This window comes from Mauremys mutica, chromosome 1, assembly GCF_020497125.1.
Source record: "Mauremys mutica isolate MM-2020 ecotype Southern chromosome 1, ASM2049712v1, whole genome shotgun sequence".
In the NCBI taxonomy this organism is placed as follows: domain Eukaryota; kingdom Metazoa; phylum Chordata; order Testudines; family Geoemydidae; genus Mauremys; species Mauremys mutica.
Window position 1 is genome coordinate 103,679,073 of NC_059072.1, and position 13,248 is coordinate 103,692,320.

The 13,248-nt window shown below is 46.2% G+C and overlaps 1 protein-coding gene across 2 annotated transcripts in view; it reads left to right on the forward strand.

The window, feature by feature from the left end:
- The first annotated feature begins 8,343 nt into the window (after positions 1-8,343).
- SVOPL (SVOP like) overlaps positions 8,344-13,248 on the forward strand; it is a 35,390-nt gene continuing 30,485 nt past the window's right edge. Inside the window, exons 1-2 of one of the 2 annotated variants that reach the window (XM_045011184.1) lie at positions 8,344-8,598; positions 13,090-13,230. In XM_045011184.1, coding sequence (XP_044867119.1) covers positions 13,152-13,230 — 79 coding nt within the window. In that variant the 5' untranslated portion in view covers positions 8,344-8,598; positions 13,090-13,151. Of the gene's footprint in view, positions 8,599-13,089; positions 13,231-13,248 lie in introns of those variants that run through there. The other variant, XM_045011199.1, reaches the window with a different exon arrangement.

Below are 13,248 nucleotides of genomic sequence, written 5' to 3' on the forward strand. Positions count from 1 at the left end.
ATTGTTAATAATCAACTCACATGTGTATTCCCCCCTTTCCTGTCCTGCTTTGTAGGTTTTGTTTTTTAAATGTTTTCTTAAGTATTGATTTAGATGAATTCCTTGGGTGATCTGATGACAACTGCATGTGATGAATCCCTGTACAAGGTTACATTTCTTAGTATAGCACACAAATACAATTCAAAGTAACTGAGAAAAATGCTTGCTTTTAAAGACGGACTTTACTCCGACAAAGCACTTATTATCTTATTTGTTCTAGGGATTAACATCGCTAGATTATAGGTTTTCTCACACATTGTCACTTTAGAAAAGTGTTAAATTTGAATCACACAAATACAAGGACACATCAGCCGTGGATCAGCAATGCGGGCCTTTGGGGTTTCTAGTTTATGGTGTGTCCCTGTCATGGCTGAGCTCTGTAAAGCTGATAATTATTTACTAGCAGGTCTTAGCACCAAATCCTGAAATCCTTGCTCATTCTTTACTCACTGCTGACCACAGGCACAACTTCCATGGGAGTCATTGGGAATTTTGACTGAGTAAGGACTTCACAGGATATACATCTGGGAATAAGTTCTCAAAAGCCTGAGGCTCCACAGGTATCTGGGTGCCTCTTGGGGTGATATAACAAAGACCTCTTGCGATGCACAGACAGGCACAGTAATAGCTACCATTGCACAAGTTCAAATCTTGTTAAAACAGTAAAGAGAGGTCCTCTCTTTGAGATCATGGTCACTAATAATTGCTGGATCCAAGACTAGCAGCCTACAAAACAATCCTCACCTAGTACGTGGGGGTTAGCACTGCACAATGAGAGCTTGGCAAGAAATCGTTGCCTGTAATCGTTGCTACATACATCCCATTACTTTGGATGGTGTTTGTTTGAGATAGCGAGGTGATATGAGCTACACAATATCATGAGGTGGTTAACAAAAAAAAAACCTCATGACATTTTCCATGGTAACTGTTGTTATCTCCTGTCAATACTGCAGCGCACGTTTCCTGAGATCCACACAGAGCAGAGGAAATGCCAAGCCTCAGGAAGTCTGGTTCAAATTAGCATCCCAAAGCTGAGGCAGTTAAAACCTCTTTCCTCCCCAGAAGTGATCCCGCTAGCACGAAATGAAAACACATTGATGGCAAATCTGGATGTGCTGCTGCTCATACTGTACCTCTCATGTGGGGAAACAGGCTGGAACATTGGCAATCTAGCACCCCCCAGCTTGGAAAAAACACTTTAAAAAACCAATAGTAGAAAATACTTTCAACAATTCCACTGGGAACCACAGGCTGCCAGTTGCCCTTGTTCCTTTCCATTGCTGAAAAAAGCCTTGTGGCTGACGCATCATTGCTAACCTCCCCATCTTCTCTTTCCAGAGTACACTCAGACAGCGTGGCATGATGCAGACCACGTTCTGACACAGTGCCCCTTTTTGTTACCACATTCCTTAACACCGGTTTGTTATACTGAAGCCTTGATTACCTTAATGGATGAGCCCGTAGCCATCCAGACCACTGCCATCCAAGTGTTCATTCTAGCATCACTGACGCAATCATTCACATCACTGGCTTGAATTTGTTCAGTCTTTAAGGCAGCTTCCCAGTTCAACAAAGGCATTGAGGTGTATTATTTTCATTCGCTTGATGCAAAATCTTCATTGTTTTGCATTTCCATTCTTGTTTACGTACAAGTGCTGAGCCAGATGCATCTTCCCCCTTCTGCCTGACATAGGCATTACTGGGGCCTGGGATGAGAGGAATGTGTCTCTCACCAGGTTATTATAATTGCACTATTGTGTACCCACTCTTATATTGCCCTCATCACCATCGTATTTAATACCTTCTAGCTGTGTATCCTGTTGATATCCATCTCAGTGCAGCTGCAGGATTCATGCATTTTTACTCCTGCTCACTCTGCCCCACTAGAATTTTGTGTGTGTGTTTGCACCTCTATTTCTTGGATGACTGAAGTTCCCAGGAAGTGACATCCATGTGTCTCATTGGACATGATCTGGCCCTACTTCATTCTGAATACTAATAGCACTGCTGCTTCATCTACTCCTCCCCACCCCCATGCACACATTCTATTAGCCAGTTTATTCCCAGTTTCTCTGGGCAGCTGAATAATAATAATGCACAATGTCTCTGAACTCCTTCACATATATTTATATAAACATGCTGCCAAGTGGGTCATCAGTGGAGAGCTCTGGATCTAAATGCACAAGCCTCTACTGCTTGAGCTAAAGAATTAGCTGTATTAGTTTGGAAGCAGTTTAGACCCACGATTCTCTTTACAAAGCCTAGCCACTAGAGGGGAACAAAGTCAACCATGTTAGTGTAGGTTATACACTCTCACTGGTCAGGAAAGCTCATCCCATGCATTACAGATCCACAGAAGTTCAGTCCTCCAATAGAACATTATTTGTCATGATTCTCCTGGATGTATCATTGGTAGGGATTGAACATTGGATCTCTGGGCCTAAAATTACAAGTCTCTACTGGTTGGGAATTTCACAGAACAGTGGCCAGTATTGTTCACATTAACACGGAGAAGTTGGCATTGTGAAATTTCTACAAAATGCTGTGATTTTATGTGAAGCGTTTCAGTTTTGCTGAAACCAGTCTATGAAGTGGGTATAGGATCATGGATCTGGCACACCAAATCCTACTTCTGAGCCATCTAGTTCAGCATGGGCCAATGCAGGACATTTAAAAGGAGGATGTAAAATAATGCTATGGAATATTGTATGTTGGGCTGGAGCAAATTCCTTCCTGATCCCCAGAGGCCATGCGGCATGTGGTTAAAATGCTTTGGTAAGACTACTACTGTAGCACTGTGTTCAGTTCTGGTGTTCACATTTTAAACAAGGATGTTAATAAAATGAGGAGTATTAACAGAAGAGGCACAGGAAAGATGCAAGGTCTGAAAAACATGCCTTACAATGAGAGACTTAAGGAGTTTAGTCTATTTAGCTATTGCAGAGACAGTTAATAGGTGCTTGTCACAGTTCAGGGCAACTGCACCTACATTCCCCTTCTGTAGTCCCTCAAGGCACCCGCCCTAGTGTCCTTCGCCTCTCTTGGGAGCAACCCACATTTCCCTCCTGACCAGGGGTTTTCAGGCTGCAGAGTTCCCTGCCTACACTGTGATATCCCCAGCAAGCCAGACCAGTGTCAGTGCTCTCTCACCAAAGTTTTGAACAATGTAATTGCCAACAGTTACAAGTTACCACACAACTCTTTCTAAGCAAGCACATGTATTCATAAGGTGAAACCATTATAGAAAAAAAACATATTAACAATCTACATGCATGCTAAAAAATCTCACCAGAGGTCAGCCCCCCACTTCATGCTGTGGTGTCAGCCCTTCAAAACTCACACTGGGTTTTCCCTGTGGTTACACATTCATAACTGTCTCAGAATCAGAACACCTCCCACCCCCATGGATAGTTCAGACTTTCCTTCATGCAGCCTGGGCCTTTGATCTTGGCCTTGTGTAATGGGTGATCAGCAGACAGTGGCCCGCTCCTAAAGATGTAGCTTCAAAAGGTCGGGGGGTTGCACAACCAGAGGTGGGGAATTTTGCATTCATCTTCTTCTAGATAGTCCCAAGGAAAATCAGTTAACACTTTTGCTTCCAAAGTCTATTCTTGTCTGGCACATTGTTCAATTATGTCCTTTGAGTCCCGGGTCTCACAGCCCCTCCCACCCCAAGGTTACTTACAATCCCAGCCCACAATAATACATACACCATTCATTTAATACAACGGACCCCTAAAACACTTGAACTTAATTCAATGACGTCACCCAAGAATGTTTCAGGAAATTGCAGAGGTGAAAGTAAACTGGTACGGGCCGGTACGAAGGACCGGTAAGAAAAGGAGACTGATGGAGGGAGGGAGAGAGAAGCCTGCTCCCTGCACAGTGGCGGCTCCAGGACCCAGCACGCCAAGCACGTGCTTGGGGTGGCATGCTGCGGGGGGCGCTCTGCCGGTCGCCAGGAGGGCGGCAGGCAGGCAGCCTTCGGCGGCATGCCTGCGGAGGGTCCGCTGGTCCCGCGGCTTCGGTGGAGCCACGGGACCAGCAGACCCTCCGCAGGCACGCCTGCGGGAGGTCCACCGGAGCCGCAGAACCGGCGACTGGCAGAGCGCCCCCCCACGGCATGCCGCCATGCTTGGGGTGGCAAAATGTCTAGCGCCGCCCCTGTCCCTGCATAAGAATAGTTTAAACTCAACCGTTCCCTGATGGTTCAGCCCCCAGGGCTAGGTTTCTGGCATCCTTGTTAATTTCACTCACAGTAGCTGGGGCGGGGGTTGAGGGGAGGGTGTGTTTGACCATAGCAGGGGCAGTCCCTGTCTGCCCCCGGGGATGAGGGGATTTCTCCAATACTAATATACACAACAAATACAAACATTGGGTTGCACAGCTTAAATCCAGAGCTAATAAAAGCAGGTGGAAGGGGAAAACTCACTGTCACATTGGTTTCTCGGCTCCTCCCTCCCCCTCCTCCAGCCAGGCTGCAGACAAGGCTCTGTATTCCTCCCCCCACTCCACCCCCAACAGGGGTTCTCCTCTAGGCTCTAGCTTGCAGTAGGGACACTGGCTGAGATGCCTGCTGCTGCTGCTTGCAAAAGAATAGTTTAAACTCAGCTGTTCCCTGTGCAGTTCAGTGCCCAGAGTTAGGAGCCGTTTCTGGCATCCTTGTTAATTTCACTCCCAGTTGTTGTTGGGGGTGTGTGACCATGGCAGGGGCAGTTCTTTTCTGCCCCGGAGATGAGGGGATCTCCTAAACACAATCAAAATCAGGAACCATTTCCAAGTTCAAATCTATCCCATTCCCTCCCCAGCAGAGGATCGTGGTTGTGATGTCCAAACTGCTTGCAGATCCTCTTTGAAATGTTACTGTTTAAAAAAAAAACACAAAAACCATGGAGAACATGGTGGAAAGATGTCATGATGATTAGGGTTTATTCTGGGCAAAGCAATTTTGCCAAAGCAACTAAAGAGTCACAGGGAAAGCAAATAGCTCCCATAGACAAAAACCACAAAGGGATTGGAGGGGAAAACTGAATATTCAGGGAAATTATTGTGCCTCCTTTGAAAGAAATAGTAGTTTTCATTCCAGTCCATCCTCTTTCTATACTGGTTTAAACACCTGACATGGCCTTAGGACATCAGGTGCAATTTCAGATCTCTTTTTGTTTTGTCCTGCCTGCAGAGTGCAGAGGCTGAAATTGACAAAACTTTCTCTAAATATCTTGTATATTTCATGAAGGCTATTCCAGTTGTCCTTCATTCACCCCTGATTTCCCATCTCCTCCTCCCCTCCCCCCACCCGGGCTCCCTCCCTGGCTGTCTGGCTGTGGTTTTTGCCTTGGTTACTTACGCCTTGGCAGACCCAGCCCAGCGGCACCTGCTGGCTCTCTGCAGGCAGCAGCCCACAGGGGCCGGTTGCTGCTGGTCGGTGGCAGGCTGCAGCTGCATTGTTTGTGACACATTCATACACATACACATACATACAGTCAGAGGTGAAAGGAAGCCAGTCCAGTCCAGTACGGCGTACTGGCAAGAGCCAGTACGCCATGCTGGACAGCATCGACTTCCATGGTGGGGATTGAAAGGGCTCTGGGCTGCCCATGGCTGTGGGCAGCCCGGAGCCCTTTAAATCCTGGCCACGGCTGACATTTAAAGGGCTCAGAGCTCCCCGCCGCTGCCTGCAGCCCAGAGCCCTTTGAATCCCTGCCACAGCTGGGATTTAAAGGTCTCAGAGCTCCCCGTGGCTGAGGGCAGCCCAGAGCCCTTTGAATCCCGGCCACGGCTCTGGTGGCCGGGCTGGGGCCAGGATTTAAAGGGCTCCGGGCTTCCCTCAGCGGCAGGAGCTCTGGGCCCTTTAAATCCCTGCCCCAGCCCTGCAAAGCTCTGGTTCCCCCTGGTGGCCAGAGCTCCGGGCCCTTTAATTTGCCCCTGAGCCCCCGGGGGCTCCCAGCCACCTCTGCAGCTGGGAGCCCCTGGTTGATTTAACGTCTCTGGGTCTCCCAGCCACAGCTGGTTCCCCAGGGCCTTTAAATCTTGCGAGGCCCCACCTCTTCTGAATGAGGCCACGCCCCCCCAGGACTCCAGCAGTACCGGTAAGCCCTGTAAGTTACTTTCATCCCTGGAAAATTGCCACATCTGTCAGTGACTTGACCACAGCCCACAAGTACTTACATAAAGAGATGATACTGGATAGTAGGTTAAAAATGTAACAGGAGCCAATGGCTGGGAACTGAAGTTTAAAAAAAAATTCAGCTGGAAATTAGACACAAGTGGTGATGGTTACTATTTGGACAAGCACACTCAGGGATGAGGTGCATTCTCCATCAGTTGGGCTCTTTCAACCAAGCTCAGCCGTCTTTCTAAAATAGATGTGCTTATTCAACCACAAGTTGTTGTGCTAGACGCTGCAGGAATCCCTGAGTGAAATTCTGTGGCCTGCATTAACCAGGAGGTCAGACTAAAGGTCCATAAAAGTCCTGACAGGCTTTAATATTGATGAAGCTATTCCCTTAGTTCAGTATCCTTCTAATGGCAAGGAACCCTACAGTCTGATTACGTCCTGTGTAAAGAAGTGTTACCATCTACTTCCTCAGACATAGCTGCCTTTCCACCATCTTCTGGACCTGTGTCTCTGACATTATCATGTGTCAGTTGCTCTCCCATTCAGTCACTGACATAACTGTAAGGAGCAGAAATCCTGATCTGCAGCACTCTTACCAAATGCCTCCCCATTTGCCTGGCATAGTGTGCCCTCACTTATTTTGCTTGTTCCTTATTTTGGTAATTTCCTCTTATTTTATTTTGTGGATAAGGCACTGGATGGGGACTCAGGCGATGTGGGTTCGAGCCCCAGCGCTATCTCCCACTGTATGACCCTGGGCAAGTCACTTAATTGCTCTATGCATCAGTTTTCAACCTGTAAAATGGGAATAACAATACTTCTTTCTCCTACCCTTGGTTTGTCTTGTCTTTTATTGTAAGCTCTTCAAGAGCTCTGTCCTAGCACACTGGGGCCCTGATCTTGGCAGGGGTCTCTAGGCACTACTTTAATAATAATAATAATAATAAATAACTTTTGAAAGGGCTACCATTCTGTGTTAATCTTTAACAAGGTGTCAGGGGTTCTCTATTTCATTTCTTGTTTAGTTACTCTTGTTGGGGAAAGTTGGGAGAAGATGGTACCTAAAGAAAACTGCCCTCCTTTACTTAACTCATAAGTCCTTATTGTGAAACATAGTGCTGGAATTATATGGGAATAGACTTCAGGCCATCATGCCAGCATCAGAAGAGCCCATTTGGAATCTCACACTCCCAATCATTATGTTAAGGGCCTCTCTCTTTTAACAAAGGATGTCTTCCCATCAGTTTCTGTTTGTCAGCGTTTGAGGTGAGTCTGTAAATCTCTATGACTTTTCCCATTCATTCCCTTCCTTCATTGGAGAGACCAGGAAGCACTGTATTACCCACGACATGCTCATGACACTTGCAGCTTTGCATTGTGATGATGACTATACTCACATCTCATGCTTCAGGGCTTTAGTTGGTCACCTGCAGGGGTCAGGAAGAATTTTCCCCCCTGATGCACAATTGCACAGAAGTAGGCTGGGGCAGGGGGTGAGGGCATGGGAAGGGAGTTAGGTTGGGTTGGGATTTTTTTTTTTTTGCCTTCCTCTGACGCATCAGGGATTGGCCACAGGAGGAGACAGGACAACAGACGGGATGGATCAGTGCTCTGAGGTGGTATATGGAGGCCTTTTTCTCTATACCTGGCTGGTGCGCCTTGTTCACATGCTCAGGGTCAAACTGATTGCCATTTTCAGGATCAGCAAGGAATTTTCTCCCAGGGCAACTGGCAGGAACCTTGGGAGTTTTCATCTTCTTCTGTAGCATAGGGCCTGGTTTGCCTGCTGGGATCATCTGGGCAGATCTCACCAAATCAATTACCTGCCACTGCAGGGACCTTGGGCATAGGTGACACCTTGGTCTCTCCTGTTCTCTGTCTGTGGAACACAACAGTTTAGTTTCCTGAGGAGTTAAAATTGCTTTAATCTAACCCAAATTATTAAACTCGATATAGGGTAACTGTGTGAAATGTAATGGCCTGTGATATGCAGGTAGTCAGATTAGATGATCTAATGATCTCTTCTGGTGTTAGATGCTATGAAATTATGGGTTGGTGTTGCCCTTTTAAGAGGGGACAGGTGAAATGTTGTCATGGAGGAGGCGTAGCTTAAGGACATTAACCTGCATATTTTAGTGTAAATTCCTTAAAAACATTTCCTGGAGGCACAGAGTGAATTGACCTATTAAGATACGGTAAATGCAGCAACTTACTTTGGAAAGGAATGAGGAAGTTTTGAAGCCCTTCATTTAAAACCCAGACAAGCCAGAGCTGAAAGATTTAAAGGGGGAAGTGTGTACCTCTGGCTAGGAAGAAAAGTAATTTATGGAAGCTGGCTCCAAAAGCAGCAATGCAACTCGTGCAATAAAATGTAAAGAGCGGAATATTTAAAACTGTAAATGAGGAAAGAGACATTTCCCCAAGTTTGAGATCTTTCCAAGGTAAGAAACTTTCACTCAATGATCAAAAACAAGTCCTGTCTAGGTGTGGTGGGGTTGTTTGAATGTTTGTACATCAGCATTGTGTGTTTTTCTATGATGGAGACTAACTTATCCAAAGGCCTGGTGAGCAGCGATGTATTTCCTATACCTGCCACCTATGCCCCTAGCTCCACTGCTGAGAAAGCCTGCCAGGGTTCTCGTTGTGGGTCATTTAATTTTTCTGTGGTATCTCTGTACCACTGAACTTATCACTCAGGCTGCTCCCTTTAGCTAGTGCATTATTGTGGTTATTAATGTATCACTTATACAGCACTTAATGGTTTCAACGTGACTTACACTTATTAATCAATTAACCCTTGTGACAGCCTCAAGAAGGACAGAAGACTCTAGCTCTTGTACCAGGGCAAAAAAGTGTGGAAATGTTTGGGGCGAGCAAGCCTGCACTATTAGTAAGAGGTATAGGAAGATTTCTTGGAAGTATTCACATATGGATAAAGATTTCACACTCAGCTCACCCATTCCTTTAGACCCATGTTTCCCAAACTTGGGACGCCACTTGTGCAGGGAAATCCCCTGGCGGGCCGGGCCGGTTTGTTTACTTGCCCTGTCTACAGGTCCGGCCGATCGCGGCTCCTGGCCAATGGGGGCTGCTGGAAGTGGCGCGGGCCGAGGGATGTGCTGGCCGCCCTTTCCAGCAGCTCCCATTGGCCTGGAGCAGTGAACCATGGCCAGTGGGAGCCACGATCGGCCAGACCTGCGGACCCGGCAGGTAAACAAACCAGCTCGGCCCGCCAGGGGCTTTTCTGACACAAGCGGCATCCCAAGTTTGGGAACCACTGCTCTAGACATAAAAGCTGTTGTAAGGCACGTAGTACTATAGACGTTTGCAGTATATAGCGTCTTTCATGATGCATCCAGCACAAGACACCATATGGAGAGAGAGATGAACATACAGGGCATGTTTCTGTGCTGCTGCTCCTTTGTAGATGTGAGGCCGGGGGCTTTTTCTCATGACTGCCACAGTGGCACTGCGAAGGATCTATCAGTGTATTTATCTGTCAGCATATTTATCTATGAAGCATGCAGCCAGTGTGGGAGCACTAGCGAGTGACTAAAAAAAGGTAGAGCCTTCTGTTAACATTGATTTGCCAAATGCTTTCTCTGCGCTACCCTCGATTTAGGGTCCTGGTGGGCACCTCACTATCAAACTGTCTGAATCAGCATATGCAGTGGGGTTGTAGCCATGTCGGTCCCAGAATATTAGACAGGTGAGGTGGGCGAGATAATCTTGTTTTTTGGACCAACTTCTGCTGGTGAGAGAGAAGCTTTCGAAGAGCATGGAACTCTTCTGCAGATCTGGGAAAGGCGCGCCACGCCTCACTGGGAGTACGTTTCCCAGCCCTGAGGCAGAGCTCGGTGTAGCTCCAAAGCTTGTCTCTCTCACCAGCAGAAGTTGGTCCAGTAAACGATATTACCTCCCGTCTCTGATTTTCCTTTCACTTCTGCAGGCTTTGGATCGGGCCCTTACCAGCTAAGAGACCTCCCATCTCTCTCTCCTTTCATCTGCTCTAGTTAGCTGCCTTCCAACCCCGACCCTCCACCACAAACACTGTAATGATAATCATCACTTCACTGCATCAAAGCCAGCTCTGGTTTGGCATACAGCAGCTTTTCAGCAGGGCACAGCAAGATTAGGGCAGGAAGTATTGACAGAGTTGTTTAGGATAAAAAGTCTCTAGCCTTTATAGTTGTGAAGAAGACAATTCAAACCTGGCACGAAGCACTGTTCTCTTTCCAAGGGCTCTTCTAGATAATCCAGTTTAGTCACAATTTATATAAATGGTTAAGAATTGAGAATCGACGGTATAAGCATATTACAGATATGAATAACATGTTGTGGACAGTTATAAACACCTTAAAGGGAGATGTTATAAGCTATACAATAAGCAGCCTATTGACCCGTTGGACTCTGTAACAATCTATAACAAAGATTCTGTAATCTAAAACATCCATTAATCGATTATTAACCCTTTCAAAATACACCTCAGTGTAAAGTGTTGATCTAATTTTGAATGTTTCCAGAATTCAATCTTTGTTCAGTGTTTGTGTTTCCCAGTGTTGACATTTTAGATCTTTTTAAAATGTCACAGTTCATTTTTTTTAGCTCAAACTCTGTCTGACTCTCTTCAAACTATTTTCTTTTCTGATTTGGCCTTTTGGTCTCTATCTATTTTTGCCTTCCGTGTTCAACCCTCTCTGTCAACATTTCTCTCCTCCGTTGCCTCTCCCCCCTTGCTAGGCCTACTGGGATGGGAAACAGCACGTTGGTCCTGCGCCTGGAAGTGGGATGTGTTTGAGGGTGACTGAGTGTCACCCTCCAGGGGCCCAACCGAACTCCCACTGATGTAAAACAGAGAGCCTTCCATTGACTTCACTAGGAGGTGGACCCACATCCCAAATGCAGGCGAGCTCACAGCCCGGCAGCGTTAGTGAAAACACCAAGCTTTAACTCCCCAGCCAGCAGAGGAGATCTGTGATTGCCTCCGTTACAATCCAGACCTTTTGGATGTGTTTCCCTACCCCTGAGACAGCAGAATGTGAGATGGGGGTTAAAACTGTTTGAGGAAGCTGGGTAAAAGAACCTCCTGATGTTATTGTCATTGAGGAGCGACATCAACAACGGGCAGTGTTTTGCTGGTTATATAATGGGGGTTCAGGTTGCACAGAATACACTGGCAGTGTTTGTTCTCAGGCAGCGTACGAAGGGCTTAAGAAAGAGTGCTTAAGAGCACAGATGCGCGATCCCCTTTGATATGTGTGCAGGGTGTTCCAACCTGCTGGGCTTAATTTCAAAGCATGATATAATAATGATTAGCTATTTGAGAGCTCATTATGTCTTTAAAAGAGCTTATCCAGCGGGAAGTAATCCCCACAACATTCCTGTGAGGTAGGCATTGTCCCCTTTTTACAGACACAAGGAAGATTTAAGGCCTAACTCCCTTAGGCATCTTTGCAAATCCCAGCCTCAACAGCTGTCTTCACCCCCAAGAAGTCCTTTCAGTGCAAGGTCAAGGGTGCCACTAGTGGCTGGAGGGGGACAGTGTTAAGGTAGCTTGCGTTGGCTGCTGCCCATGCTAATCCCCATTGCATGCAGAGAAAGAGGATGGCAATCCCTAATGTTGTCCGTCTGGTCCTTTCCCCAGCACTGCTGGTACCTCAAGTGAAACCCAATGTGGATCTGTTTCTGAGGAAACAGGACAAGCAGGCAGAATTCCAAGTCAAAGGAGTCCCACACAACAGCATAACCCTCTTTCCTACATTCTCAGTGCATGTGTGTAATGAGCAACCTGCCCCTACTGCTGTGTTCTCATTTGTGTCACACGAGAGTCTCCCCTAAGCAGGAGGTGACTCTTTTGCCAGCCAGGGTGGAAAATGTTTTTGTTGCATCCCCACTCTTCCAAACAGCCAAGAAAAAACCCCCAAAACACCTGAGCATCACAGTGGCACAGCATCCCCTGGAAGTTGGTGCCTAAGGCAACTGCCCTTTTTACCCTCCCCTAGAACCAGCCCTGCGGCTAAGAGTGAGTAGCAGAACTGCGCAGAGGAGGGAAATTTCACTTTGTGAAGGATTTGGGGCGTTCTAAATTGGGCTTTGTTCTGCAGCAGAGCAAAACCAGAAAATTTCAAAATTCTCCATGAAGGAAAATTCTGAAACATTTTGTTTTTTGTTTTCAAGTCAGTTTTTGACACTTTAAATGTTTTGTATGCATCATAACATGTACTATAATACAAAATTCAAATGAAAAGTCCTTTTGTAATGAAAAATGTAAATGTTCCATTACAAAAATGTGAAAACAGGTTGTTTAAATGTTATTGGCACTTTTTTCCAGTTTTCTCCAAAACAAAGTTCTGGTGAAATCAACCTGATTCAGTGAAGCATTTAGATTTTGGTGCAAGCACACTCCGTCTCTCCGTGAAGAGAGAGGCTATTACTACTCTAAGGAAAATGTTGGAAAGTCAACATTCATACAGTCTCCCATTTAGGTTACCTGATTCCTTCCTTGCCGCCTTTTCCTTGAGTGAACACAAACCCACAGCATGCTAGGCACCCTGCAGATAATGACTTCTGCTCATATAGCACCTTTCACTTGAGGATCTCAAATCTCTTTACAAATGTTGATTAAAAAGCCTCCACAATACCCCACGAAGGTATATGAGTGTTAGCCAACCTGTTTTAGTAGCTTCATTGGACTTTTCATGGATAGACTAGGGTGGTGACTGACCTTTGCCAATTTGAATCAATTGTCCTGTGACAGCCCTTTTCATTTTTTATCTAAAGACACACCAAGAGGAGGGAGGTGGGAACCCTTAACGTTTCCTATTAGCATCCTCTGAAGCTAAGCGAGTTTAAACTGCCCTCACTTCCACCAGTCTTGCATTAGAAATTACTTGATGGCTCATTATTAAGACAGGGTTGTGACTATCTTGTAGGTTGGAAAGTGAAATCAAAGAAATCTCCATTGTCATCTTTGGGAACCCGACGAGAGCTGAAGATGGCCACCCAGCAAAAAGAAGTATCAAATGCCATTGGCCTGGAGGAAATAGGCACTGAGAGGCAAGAACCCAAGAAAGGTTGGTTCACATAAGCTG